We start from the raw sequence: 14,528 nt of genomic DNA on the forward strand, positions 1-14,528 counted from the left end.
ATAGTAATGTGTTTTACTCTGTATGTTTGTGGAAGTATTTTAGCATAATCTATACATACAACATTTATGTAGTAGTACTCCCTTATTTGGGTTTCCCAGATGGTGCTAGTGGTAAAGAACCTGCCTGTCAATAAAGGAGATGTAAGAGATGATGGCTCCATCCCTGAGTCGAGACGATCCCCTGGAGGAGGGCATGGCAACCCACTCCAGTATTCCTGCTTGGAGAATTCCATGGACAGAGGACCCTGATGGGCTACAGTCCATGGGGTCGCAAAGAGTTGGTCACAACTGAAGTGACTTAGTGTGCACTCCCTTATCTACCATGGACATGTTTTAAAAAAAAAAAAAAACCCAGTGGATGCCTAATAACATAAGTAGTACTAAACCCTATATTATGTTTTTTTCTATGCATACATACAATGATAACATTTAATTTAGGCACAGTAAGAGAATATCCAAATTGCCAGCAACATTACTCCTGCACTGTGTGTCCATTATTAAGAACAATAAGGTTTACTTAAAAACAAGCCCTGTGATACTGATAACCAAGATTGCTACTAAGTGACCAATGAGCAGGTAGTGTATATAGCGTGGAAATGCTGGACAAACAGATAATTCATGTCCTGGGCAAAACAGAGTGGGACAGCACAAGATTTCATTGTGTCACTCAGACTGGCATGCAATTTCAAATGCATGGCTGTTTATCGCTGGAATTCTTCATTCAATATTTTTGGACTGTGGTTGACTGCAGGTAACTGAAACCATGGAAAGCAAACTGTGGACAAGTGGGGACTTCTGTATATGAACAATAATGGTAACACTACTTCTTTCCATTTCCTGGGCTACCAAGCATTTCTTTAAGTCAGAAAAACTGATTCAGTATTATTAAATCCATTTTTAATATCTATTAATATATATACTGCATTTACTAAGTATAATCAGTTTTTTAATGTTTAAGGTTCTTTTATTATACATAAAACCTACTGGGTAGTTTTAGGGTTTCCTTTAATATTAGTTTAGCATATTATTTAGAAAGTCTGTATGTATTCTTATTTGGTACTAAAAAAATCAGGCTTGGATATTAGTAATACTAGTCTTACAAAATGAATTTGAAAGTGCTTTGTCTTTTTCTTTTTAAAAATTTAGTAACAGTTTAATGTAACAGACACTGGAAATCATTTTAGGCCTAATAGAACTATATTGGTTTAGTATCTTTCTAGTGGTAGATTTTTGACAACTATTAAAATTTTTTTATGTAATTATTTAGTCTATTCATGTTTCCTACTACTTTTTGAACCATGTTTTACAGCTTATATTCTCCCAGAAAATAGAGAAAAGGTTACCATTTACTATCTATAATGTGCCTACAAATAAAAAAGACCTATAACTCATTTGAAAATAAGCAAATGTCAACTCTACGTAATTAAAAGAGAAAAATTCATTCAATGTATGCTTTAACTCCATCACATTTGGAGTAATTATATAGTCTTGCTTCCCTGAGAAAGGCCTGGTTTATATGTGTTCTTTCAATAAAATTATGACTAGTTCATAAAGAGTCTGAAAAGTTTGAAATTTGGACAGTGCATTATTATATGGACATCACCAGTTCAATGGACATGAATTTGAGTAAAACTCCGGGAGATGGTGGAGGAGAGATGAGTCTGGTGTCCTGCAGTCCATGGGATCGCAAAGAATCAGACATGATTTAGCAACTGAACAACAACAATTAAAACAAAATTTAAACAATAATGAGGATCTTATTATTTATACTTTGCCAATGAGATTAACAAATGTTAAAAATATTTACAGTATTCATTGCTAGAAGAGGTATGATGAAACAGAGGAATATTTGTAGAAGAGATAATTGGAATCCTCCTTTTGGCTTAAAAATTTGGCACTATCAAAATTTTTAAGTGTGTACATCACTGGACCTAGCTATTGGACTTTTGGGATCTTACTTTCTGGAAAAACTGATGCTAGTGTACAAACACATGTATGGGCAATGTTATTGTATAGACTACTGACTAAATAAATAAAAGTGTATCCATAGAATGAAATATTACATATATGTTTTTAAAAATGAGGCAGCCATATGAATTGGCACTGAAAGATTTCCATAATACACACACAAAAAATAAGATGCAGACTGATAATACAGTTTTAACTGACATTTGGTGAAATATACGCATGTATAATTTGTTTTTCTATGCTTGGAAAATATGTATATACCAAATTTAACATCTATTATCATGGGGGTTCAAATGAACAGAAACTGAAATTAGACAATTCAATAAAGATTTTATTAAAATGTTAGGGAAAAAAACATTTTGAAAAAACAGCATGGTTAATAATGATCCTGAGATTCTATATATGTCAATAGGAGACAGAAAAAATTGGTTTGGGCTTGGTAACAGACATCAAAGAATAATTTGGTTCTATTAGAGCTGAAGTTTCTTCTGGATAGAAGCATGACCTTTCTCATGTCAGAAAATATCACAACTATATGTAAGATTTTTGAATTCTGAAGGAATGTGACAGCTTGACCTCAATCTATGTAGTTACTATTTTTATGTATTTTTGTACATTTCTGTAAGAATACTTCTGTAACAATCTTAGAATCTTAAGGCATAAAGGAATTCAAATCTTCTCTTGTCAATTCTCTAGCATCTTTTCAGTGATAAAGTTTCATTTGTTTTTCCAAGGAATATTTACTTTGCATCCTATACATAAGAATCCAGAGAAAAATTACCCAACAAGTATTTTGAGGAATATATAATCATAATACTCACACTATTTAAGGACAATATAAAAAATTGTAGCTCAATTTCCTATACTAGTCTGTGTGAAAAAATTAAAATATTACCAAATAAAATCAAGCAGTGAATTAAACATAACAGACTCAAGAATAAAGAACTTAAAATCCATAATAAAAGCAAACTACTCAATGTAAAATCAAAGAAGTATGTTCATGTGCAATTCTCAGAAAACAAAATGCAAATGCAACAATAATTTTAAAAGGTACTCAGATTCATTATGAATATGAAAATGAAAATGAAGTATAATAAAACAATATTCATAACTATATATTGATGATGATGAAAACTTTTAAGAAAGTGTTAGTGAGAATGTGAGGAAAGAAGATCTCTCACGCATTGCTGTGGGAATGCAAACTGTTAAAATTATATGTTAGCTGCTCAGTCGTGTCCGACTGTGACCCCATGGTCTGTCCATGGGATTTCCCAGGCAAGAATACTGGAGTGGGTTTCCATTCCCTTCTCCAGGGAATCTTCCCAACCCAGGATTCGAACCTGGGTCTCCTGCACTGCAGGCAGATTCTTTACAGTCTGAGCTACCAAGGATATCTCTGGTACAATTATATGGGAGAACAAATTTAGGATATTCTGTAAAGGTACATATAATGTACAACCAAGACATTCTATGCCAAGAAATATATGCCAAAGATTCTCTAGGATATGCATGTATCAGTGTCCTCATTTCACAGATAAGTGAAATGAACGCTCAGTTTCTTTTACTATTAAATGAACTAATATATGTAAGTCATTTCTATGCCTGGTACATATTAAGCTTTTTTAAAATAATTTCATTTATTTATTTATTTTTGGCTGTGCTGGGTCTTTGTTGCTGCACGGGCTTTTCTTGTGGGGAAATGGGGACTGCTCTCTAGTTGCAGTGCATGGGTTTCTCATTTCAGTGGCTTCTCTTGTTGTGGGGCATGGGCTCCAGGGCGTGCAGGCTTCAGTCGCTGTGGCATGTGGCTCGGAAGCTGCGACTCACGGGCTCTGGCGCACAGGATAGTCGTGGCCCATGGGTTGGTTTCTCTGCAGCATGTGGGATCTACCCAGATTAGAGACTGAACCCGTGTCTCCTGTATTGGCGGGCGGATTCTTTACCACGGGACCACCAGGGAAGCCCGAAGCCATCTATTAAGCATATATCATCATCATCATCGACATTATCATTATCATCATCGACATTATCATTATCATCCTGAATAATCAGCTGTAGATTAAATTCCATAGATCGATCAATATCATCCTTATTGACAACAACACATTTTAAGTGCTTCATTGTCTCATCCCTGGAGGGATATTCAAACATGAATAAAAAACCTGCCACGTTTTGATCAGAATATGAAATATGGAGGGCATTCTTCTCTCTCCATTAGAGGACCTAGAACTGTAGTCATGCTTGTTTCCAATGCAACAGTGTGGCTTTTCTTTTTAAAATTAAACTCTTACTTTTTGTTAAAACTTTATTTCTTAGAAGTTTTAGGTTCACAGCAAAATTGAGAGGAAAGTATAGAGATTTCCCATGTATGCCCTGCCCTTATACACGTGCTGCTGCTGCTGCTGCTGCTGCTGCTGCTGCTAAGTCGCTTCAGTCGTGTCCGACTCATATCGCCTCTTCATTAGAGTGGTCATTTGTTATAACTGCTGACCCATCATTATCACCCAAAGTTCACAGTGTCCATTAAGGTTCACCTCTGGTGTTATTCATTCTATGGGTTTAGAGAAATGTATTCTGATACATATTCACCATCATGGTATACAGTGTATTCTCAATGCCCTAAAAATCCTCTCTTCTCTACCTATTCATCCCTCCTCTCCCCAAATGAATCCCTGGCACCCACTGATGCTTTTACTGTCTTATAGTTTGGCATTTTCCAGATGCCATATAGTTGGAATCACAGAATATGTAACCTTTTCAGATTGACTTCTTTCACTGGCATGCATGCTCAGTTGGTAAGTTATGTCCAACTCTTTGTACCCTGTGGATTGTAGCCCACAAGGCTCCTCTGTCTATAGGTTTTCCCAGGCAAGAATACTGGAGTAGGTTGTCATTTCTTTCTCCAGGGGATCTTCTCGATCCAGGGATTGAACCTGTATCTCCAGCATTTTCTTGTATTGACAGGCGATTCCTTACCACCAACCCAACCGGGAAGCCCCTCTTTCACTTAGTAATGTGCATTTAAGATTCCTCCACATCTTTTCATGGCTTGATAGCTCCTCTCTTTTTAGTGCTGAATAATATTCCACTGTCTGGATGTGCCACATTTTAGTTACACAATTACCCACTGAAGGTACATCTTGATTGCTTTCCATTTTGGTGATTATGAATACAGATGCTAAAAACATCTGTTCATGTTTTTGCATGGACATGTTTTCAACTCCTTTGGATAAATACCAAGGAGCACAATTGGTGGATTATATGATAAAAGTATGTTTAATTTTGTAAGAAACTGCCAAATTATTTTCCAATATGGCTGTACCATTTTGCATTCCCACCAGCAACAAATGAGAGTTTCTTGTGCTCTATATCCCCACCAGCATTTGGTGTTGTTAGTGTTGTGGACTTCAGTGATTTTAGTAGTAGTAGGTATGTGTTGTTGTTGAATCAGTAAGTCGTGTCCTACTCTTTTTTGAGATTCCATGGCCTGTAGCCTGCCAGGCTCCTCTGTCCATGGGATTTTCCAGGCAAGAATATTGGAATGGATTGCTATTTCCTTCTCCAGGGGATCATCCCCACCCAGGGATTGAACCTAGGTCTCCTACATTGTAGGCTTTACTGCTGAGCCACCGGGGAAGATGTGGTGATATCTGATTATTGTCCAATGCATGAAAGTGAAAAGTGGAAGTGAAGTCGCTCAGTCGTGTCTTACTCTTGGCGACCCCATGGACTGCAGCCCACCAGGCTCCTCCGTCCATGGGATTTTCCAGGCAAAAGTACTGGAGTGGGGTGCCATTGCCTTCTCCCGAGAATACTAGAGTGCATAGACATTCCCTTCTCCGGGCGAACTTCAGCTCCCAGGGATGGAACCCAGGTATCCCGCGTTGCAGGGGGATTCTTTACCTTCTGAACCACGAGGGAAGCCCTGTGTTTCACTAGGCCCCTTACCTTTTCTAACTTCCGGGCTCTAGGTTTCGGAGCCTGCCTAAACCGGAAGCAGTGGAAACAGTGCGCAGTGTGCTCTGAAATCCACCCGAAATATCAGGTGTGTGTGTGTGGGGGGGGGGGGGGGGGGTGGGGGTGGCAAGTTACTCCTGAAAAAGTTTCTCACGTGCTACTCTGGAGCCAGGCAACTTTCTGACTCCCCTTAAAACTTTAGTAAGTGCTACCACAAGAAGAACAAAAAGAGGTGCCCAGATAATGGGCTACTTCTGGTGTTCGGGACAGCTCTATTTTCTTTTATTCTACTTTTGGTAGGCATACGCCAGTAGGAAGCACGCCTTTAGCTCCTTGGAACCAATGGCCCCAGATTTTCCTTTGAAACTACAATGATCCCATCTTGGCGGTGGCAGATCCCAGAAAGACAGGGTTTTAGAAATTTCCTTAAAACGCAGAGCTCTGCATAAAGATTGCCCGGGGCAGATGTAACAGCAAGACTAAGCAGGCTGGAGGGAAAGCATTAGAAACCAGCCTAAACAGGAAAAGCTACCCTGATTAAGTTTAGCAAAGTTGACCTGGTGTGTTAAATGGTGTTCCAGGAGAAATCTGAAAGCTTCTGGTTTACAACAGGAATCCAAAAAAGAGGTGTCCGGGCCCGGGGAATCTCCTAAGGGACCAAAATGGATACGTGGGTATCTGTCTCCAAAAAAAAAGAAAAAACCACCACCAAAACTCTAAAAAGAGCTTAGTCTCTAGCCCGCTGAGGGCCTGCCTAGCGCAGAGGCTGGGTTCGAGCCGCTCGGCTACCTCAAAAGCCCGGAGGCGGGAACTCCAGTCCGGCGCGGGAGTGGCCGGGGGGTGGGGGGTGGGGTGGGCGCTGGCCGCCGCACACTGGGCATGCGCAGGGGGTGGCCCGCCGGGTCGGCTGCGGGAGCGGTGACGAGTCCGGAAGCGCCTGCGCGCGCCCCTCTGCACGAGAACTAGTTTTGTTTCCAGTCGCTGGGACCGGAGCCCGTCAGAGAGAACCCCGGGCAGGACCAGCTCGACACCCGGCGACCCCGCAGCGATGTCCAGCAACAGCTTCGCTTACAATGAGCAGTCGGGAGGCGGGGAGGCGACGGAGCTGGGTCAGGAGGCGACCTCAACCATTTCCCCCTCCGGCGCCTTCGGCCTCTTCAGCAGCGATATGAAGAAGTGAGGAGAAAGGTTTGGGGTGTGGGGACGGGACTGCGGGGCTGGGGCTCCCGGGACAGGGGCAGGGTCGCCGTGAGACCGTCCGGGAGCGGAGCGGGCGCTTGCTGCCGCGGAATCACTTGAGTTTGGGTTGAGAGTGTGGAGGGGTTCTCTAGGAGTTTTCAGACTTTAGTGAAAAAGAACCGTTGGGACCGCTTCGGTGCCACCCCCAAGACCCCGATTGAGTTGGTCTGGGGCCCAGGAGTCTGAATTTTGCGCAAACACTTCAGGCTAGCTTAAAGTTTGTTTGATGACACCTGGAGAAATTCTCTCGCTAGGGTGGAAGGAGTCAGGTTTGGGGAGCTGAGAGGGGAAGTTAGATTGTGTCTTCTGGGAGGCTGTTCTGTGACCCTTGAGTGTAGAAGCAAGGAGGTGTTTTAGGCGCTTTATGAATGAACAAGCTGGTTTATTCAGACACCAGTGTTCCTGGAAAATGTCTTTTGCATTACAGACCAAAAAAGAAAAAACAAAACCCCCCACCAAAAGTAAAAGACAACCCCCAAACCAAAAAACAAAGCTCGGAAACAGTAAGAAGCGGATGAGGAGAATATTTAGAGTGTGGGCAAGTGGCACAATTTTGCAAATAATGTGGATTTTAAAAATGAACCCTAAACAATGTATACGTGTGTGTGTGTTTTTTAAATTATTACGAGTATTTTAAGTACCACCGAAAAAGGGAAAGAAAACACCACCCCCTTTTTTTTTTTTGTGGTGAGGAAGAGGGAGTGATTTTAAACTTACAGAATTCTGGTAACTTTGCATTTTTTTGTAATCATTTTTACATTTTTTCTTATTTTTGATTTCTCAGTACTTACTGAACATAATAGGCTGATACTAGATTTATGCTGAACTTAAGGTAAAGTAGCTATGCTGGTGGCTTTGCGGTGTCAGATAAATTAAAATTCATTTTATTTAATTAATTTATTTGATTAAAATTTAATGTAATTAAAAATTTATTTTAAAAGGCATTCTGGAAATTGCTAGTAGTTGAAGTTGAGATTACATTTTGACTGTATTAAGCTAACTGAAATCTGTGTGGAGCGTGTGGAGTAGAGTTTTTTGTTTATTTCCTTATTCTCAGGTTAGCAAAGTTTATAAGTAATGTAACTTCAGTAATTTTTCATTTTTCCTTCTATGCGTTTAGATGATGGATTATTCCAACAAGAAGCTTGTTGCAGTTCTGTTGTTCTATTAGCAGATATTTCAACTGTTAAATTAATGTTTAAGTCTGTAGAGTCTGTTTTGCATGTGATATGCTTACAGTTGATTTACTTTTATGGATTGTGAACTTCTAAGATGTTTTCCTCTTAGAGCCTTTCATTTCCTATTTTGTCAGATTTGGGTCTGATTTTGAAAAAAATGTGTGGCTTTGACTGTGACCAGTGTTACTGAGGTGATTGAGCATGTCGGAGTTGAAATAAAAATAGCGGACTGTGAGTACTTGTGCACACTACTTTACATTGATTATCTCATTTGGTCCTCCTGACAACTGTCTGGCTGAGTGAGTGTGACTTACGGAAAACTATTCTGTGACTTTCAGGTGCCACAGAGGATATAGAGCAACCCAAAGATACTTTGATTCCACTTTGCAGATGAGAAAATTGGAGCACAAATGGTTAATTTGCCTAAGATAACAGAACTAGAACACTTCGCTGCCTGAGTTTGAACTCAGTCTCATCTCAGAGCCCATTCTCTTGAGTATTTGGATATGCTGCTTGATGAAGTTTAGGGTACCTTGGTCTTCCCTTGTATTGCAGTTGGTAAAGAATCTGCCTGCAATGCAGGAGACCTGGGTTTGATTCCTGGGTGGGGAAGATCCCCTGGAGAAGGAAATAATTGTTGCCTGGAAAATCCCATGGACAGAGGAGCCTGGTAAGCTGTAGTCCATGGGGTGGCAAAGAGTCGGACACGACTGAACGACTTCACTTTGACTTTTCACTTTCATGCATTGGAGAAGGAAATGGCAACCCACTCCAGTGTTCTTGCCTGGAGAATCCCAGGGGCGGGGGAGCCTGGTGGACTGCTGTCTATGGGGTCGCACAGAGTCGGACACGACTGAAGCGACTTAGCAGCAGCAGCAGCAGCAGGACTTTATTAGAGAATGCATACAAATCATTAGAAGTTTAAAACTTTAGTAGTTGTAGACAGTGTGTGACCTTGAGGCTTTCAGGAATTAGAAACATTTTGGCCATTGAATTGCAAACTAGTGGGGTTGTACAGAAACAGGGACCTGTGTTCTGGAAGTGGTCACTTAACCTCTCTTGAGCTTACATTCTCTCATTTATAAAAATGTGATATTTCTTGCCTTTTAAAAAAACCCAAATGACAAAATTTATGTAAAAAACTTCAAGCTTACCCTGATCCTGTACTCTGATTTTTTTTTATCAAAGTATAATTGACATCAACATGTTAATTTCAGATATACACCATAATGTTCAGTAGGTTTTTTTATATATTGAGAAATTATCATCACAGCAAGTCTGGTTAACATCTGTCTCCATACTTACAGTTTGGTCCGCCCCCCCCCGCCTCAAATGAGGACTTTAAAGATTCACTTTTAGCAATTTTCAAATATGCAATACAGTATTATTAACTGTAGTTACCATGATGTACATTATATCCCCCTGACTTATTTATTTTATAGCTGGAACTTTGTGCCTTGGACTTTCTTCACCCATTTCTCCCACAACCTCTGGTCTCATTTTTGATGATTTACTTTGAATGATTTTGAGTTTGCAAAAAAGTTGCAAGAATAATACAGAGAACTACTCTTGATGCAGGCTCAGTTTTTTAAAAAATTACTACATTGCTTTATTTTTCGTTCTCCATCCACACACAGACATACACACATTCGTATTATTATCTCTTCTGACCCATTGGAGAATAGGTTGTATACCTCATGTCCCTCTATCCTCATACCTTAGCATGTATTTTTTAAGGACAAGGATATTCTCATTCACAACTGCAGCACTGTTAGGGTTAGGAAGTTTATCATTAGTACAATTTGCAGTCTATAATTGTGTGTTGTCTTTTGTCCCCATAAATGCTTTTAATTTTTTTAGCATTTTTTTTTCTCTAGTGTAGAATCCAGTCCAAGATTATGTTGTTTACTTAGTTCTCATATCTCTTTAATCTCCTTTAATCTGGAATAGTTACTTAGCCTTTGTCTTTCACTGCCTTGATATTTTTGAAGAACACAAGCCAATTTATAGCATGTTAATCAGTTTGCCATTGCTGGTGTTCCTCACGTTTTGATTCTTGTTAAATATCCCAGGCTGCAGTACTACCTTATTAGACTTTTGTGTCAGGAGGCACAGGGTGCCCGCCTTTATAATGTTAATTTTCCCCGTTATAGGATTTTTTTCTAGTTACCTATGGGGGGACAGTTTGAGATCATACAGGTGTTCTGCTCTTCAGTTGATCCACCATCCCCTGTACTTAGCCACCGTGTATGAATCTCCTGAACCAGTCTTCACTACAGTGTCTGCAGTGGTGATGTTTTTACTGGAGGATAATTGCTTTACAGTTTTGAGGTGGTCTCTGCCACACATCAGCATGAATCAGTCATATGTATGTGTGTGCGCGTGTGTGTGTGTGTTCCCTCCCTCTGGAGCATCCCCCTCTCAACGCCCAGTTCTATCCCTCTAAGTCATCACAGAGCACCAGGCTGGACTCCCTTTGTTATATAGCAGCTTCCTGACAGTTAACTTATTTTACAAATGATAGTATATATATATGTCAATGCTACTACTTTCTCAATTTCTCCTAGCCTCTCTTTCCCGCAGTGTCCAGAAGTCTTTTCTCTACCTCTGTGTCTCCACGTCTTTGTAAATAAGTTCACTGTTTTCCTAGATTCCATATATATGTGTTGAAAGAAAAGTGAAGGTGTTAGTTGCTCAGTCATATTCGACTCTTTGCATCCTCATGGACTGTAGTCTGCCAGGCTCCTCTGTCCATGGGATTCTCCAGGTAAGAATACTGGAGTGGGTTGCCATTCCTTTCTCCAGGGGATCTTCCTGATCCAGGGATTGAACCCGGGTCTCCTGCATTGCAGGCAGATTCTTTACTGACTGAGCCACTGGGTGTTACTACGTGTTTGTTTTTCTGTCTTTGACTTATTTCATTCAGTATAACAGATTCTAGGTTCATCCACCTCACTACAACTGACTCAAATTTGTTTCTTTTTATGGCTGAATAGTATTCCTACATGTAAATAAATATAATACACACACATTCTCCCCCCGGGCCCCGGCCACCCCACAACTTCTGTATCGACGTCTAGGTTGCTTCCATGTCCTGGCTGTGATAAAGAGGGCTGCAGTGAACATCGGGGTACATGTGCCTTTTAGAATTGTGGTTTCCTCAGGGTATATGCCCACTAGTGGGATTAATGGGTCATATGGTAGTTTTATTCCTCGTTGGCTGTACCAGTTTACATTCCTGCCACCAGTGCAGGAGAGTCCCGTTTTCTCCACATTCTCTCCAACATTTATTATTTGTAGTTTTCTTTTTTATGATGGCTGTTCTGATTGGTGTGAGGTGTTTTCTTTTGTCTTAAATGCTTATTTTAACCAGTTTAGCTGTGTGTGTATAATTTAAAATAGTAATTATCAATAATTTGTTTTTGGATTAAGCATTTAATTAGAAATTAATTTCTAGAAACAGATAATACTAATTAGTTTTTTTAACAATGGTAAAACTACTGAATTTCTGAATCTCTCTCTCTTTTTTTTTTTTGAGAACATCACAGTATATTAGAAAGAGTATTGGATCTAGAGTGAAAAGACCTGAGTTTAAGTTGATGTTTTCTGCTTGTAGTAATGTTTCTTTGTTCAAGTTGTTTGATCTCTTCAGACTTCAGTGCCTTTATTTCTAGGGAGGGTATGATAATACTTGCCTATTTTGTGAGTTTTTCACAAGATGGTATAGTTGAAATGACTTCTGAACTAGAAGAGTAACTAACACTATTTGCAAAAGTTCTTGAAAGCTTCACTGAGGTGGTAATATATTAGGTCATAAAGCCTGAGAAGATTTTTGCCAGTTGGAGAGTAGAGGGGAGTTCTTCAGGCAAAGTATGTAGAAACCAGGAGAGTTGCAAAAGAAAATTCATGTTTAGATGAAATATAGATTCAAGCATCAGCATTTAGAATTGTGGGTAATAATTAAAGTATGGGAATGGATGAAATCGCCCAGAGAGAACTTTTCTTTTTAGGAGAAGAGGCAGTTTAGACAAAACTGTAGGGAGCATCAGCATTTAAGGTGTGAATGAATGAACAGCTAGGGAAGGAGACAGTGCTCAGAGGGCTAGGAAACCAGAGGAAAGTTTAAAAAAAAAGCAAGCTAAAAGGAACAAGGAAGTAGTTAACTATGTTAGGAGTTGCTGAGAGAGGGCAGATGGAATGAAGGCTGAAAAGTGGCCATTGGATTTAACAATTCAAAGGTAACCAACGTAGCATTTTTTCAGTCCTTGCTGAAATTGGGGTGGTCTTTTCATTTGTTAGATTGGCAGAGCTGATGTAGCCCCGAAGGACAGCATGCTTTTCTGTTGTCTTACTATATGGTATAGTATGATATAATCAATATGTCAGTGTTTTTGCATGGCCAATGATAAAGCCTAGCTTACTTTTTTAACTTAAATTTTATTTATTGTCAGCTTTATATTATCCATGAAAATTACATTGCATATAACTCTTTAACCTTTACTATCAGTGTTTCTCAGTGGAGTCTACTAGGAATTTTACATGGGGCTCTGGTGTGTGTACATTATGGTAGGGTACAGTCCAAAGGGTCGCAAAGAGTTGGATATGGCTGAGTGGCTGGGCACACAACAGACAACACATCTAGCTCTATCCACACTGTTTTTTCTCACTTTCAAGGGGCATATAGAAATGTGTCTGAATGAGGGTAACCTTTTTATAGGGATGTTCTCGAGTTAACTTTATTGAAAGTAAAGATGAACCAGTCCTATCGACCAAGAAAATGCAGAGGGCTACAAGTAAAATAATTTATTTGGGGTCTTAAGATTTGCAGTTCGAGATTGTACAGTGGAAAAAGAGTCCAGAGTCTTATAAAGATGAAAGCCACAAAGTCATTACCTGGCAAGAACTGTGGTTGACCACTATGCAAGGAAGTATTTGCTCTTAATGAATAGGCTGTCACGAGTTACTTTAGAGTAAGGGTTGGATAAATATTTTGAGTTTCTGGAACATTGGGCACATACTATGGACACCTCCGTTAAGATAGTGAGTGGTCGAAGTTCAGATTCCATCTGGGCCATTGTTGTTAAATCACACTTCATCAGTGGCCTCCCGGCTCTGTTTTAGAGAGCTCTCCAGCCGCTGCTGACTTCATTTTATTTTCTTTTCACAGCCCCAGATGTCAGTGCCTTGTTGATAGTAACACACTGTTTTATTTTTTGTTTTTGTATTCCAGTTTTGTTGAGATATAATTGATATATAGCACTGTATGAGCTTAAGGTATACAACATAATGATCTGACTTACATATATCATGAAATTATTACCACAGTAAATTTAATGAACATCCATCATCTCATATAAATGTAACATTAAAGAAATAGAAAATAATTTTTTCCCTTGTGATGAGAACTCTTAGGATTTACTTAACAATTTTCACTTATACAGTATAGCACTGTTAGTTATATTATCCTGTTGTAGAGTATGTTCCCAGTTGTGAGATAAAGTAGTTAGAACTGGAAATCTGTACCTTTTCACTGTCTTTATCCAGTTCCCCCACTCCCCAATCTCCCTACTTCTGGTAACCGCAAATCTGATCTCTTTTTCTGTAAGTTTGTATGTTTGTTTTTGGTGAGTAATTGACTTGTCACATACTACGTTAGTTCTTGGTACACAGCACAGTGGTTCAATATTTCTATACATTTCCAAATGATCACTATGATAAGTCTAGCTGGTATCTCTTGCCATACAAAGAGACTTCATATTTATTGACTGTATTCTCCAGACTGCATTTCATTGCCCGTGACTCATTTATTTTGTAACTGAACCAGTTTTGTTCACTGATTCCTTCTTCCCCCAAAACCATCTGTTTGTTCTTTGTATCTGCGATTCTGTTTCTGTTTAGTTATGTTTGTTCATTTGATTTTCTCGATTCTATGTCTATCTTTCCCTGTCTGACTTGTTGCCCTTAGCATAATACCCTTTGGTCATTACATCTTGTAGAAAATGGCAAGATTTCATTCATTTTTATGGGTAGGTGTTCTTTGGAGGGAATGATGCTGAAGCTGAAGCTCCAGTACTTTGGCCACCTCATGCGAAGAGTTGACTCATTGGAAAAGACTCTGATGCTGGGAGGGATTGGGGGCAGGAGGAGAAGGGGACGACAGAGGATGAAATGGCTGGATGGCATCAC

General features: G+C 39.5%; 1 protein-coding gene across 1 annotated transcript in view; it reads left to right on the forward strand.

Annotated features, from left to right (window-relative positions):
* Positions 1-6,808: 6,808 nt before the first annotated feature.
* AP3B1 (adaptor related protein complex 3 subunit beta 1) overlaps positions 6,809-14,528 on the forward strand; it is a 236,592-nt gene continuing 228,872 nt past the window's right edge. The window contains exon 1 of the mRNA XM_040225914.1: positions 6,809-7,101. Within this exon, the coding sequence (XP_040081848.1) occupies positions 6,974-7,101 (128 nt within the window). The 5' untranslated portion in view covers positions 6,809-6,973. The remainder of the gene's footprint in view (positions 7,102-14,528) is intronic.

This window comes from Oryx dammah, unplaced genomic scaffold (genome assembly GCF_014754425.2).
Source record: "Oryx dammah isolate SB20612 unplaced genomic scaffold, SCBI_Odam_1.1 HiC_scaffold_26, whole genome shotgun sequence".
Classification (NCBI taxonomy): domain Eukaryota; kingdom Metazoa; phylum Chordata; class Mammalia; order Artiodactyla; family Bovidae; genus Oryx; species Oryx dammah.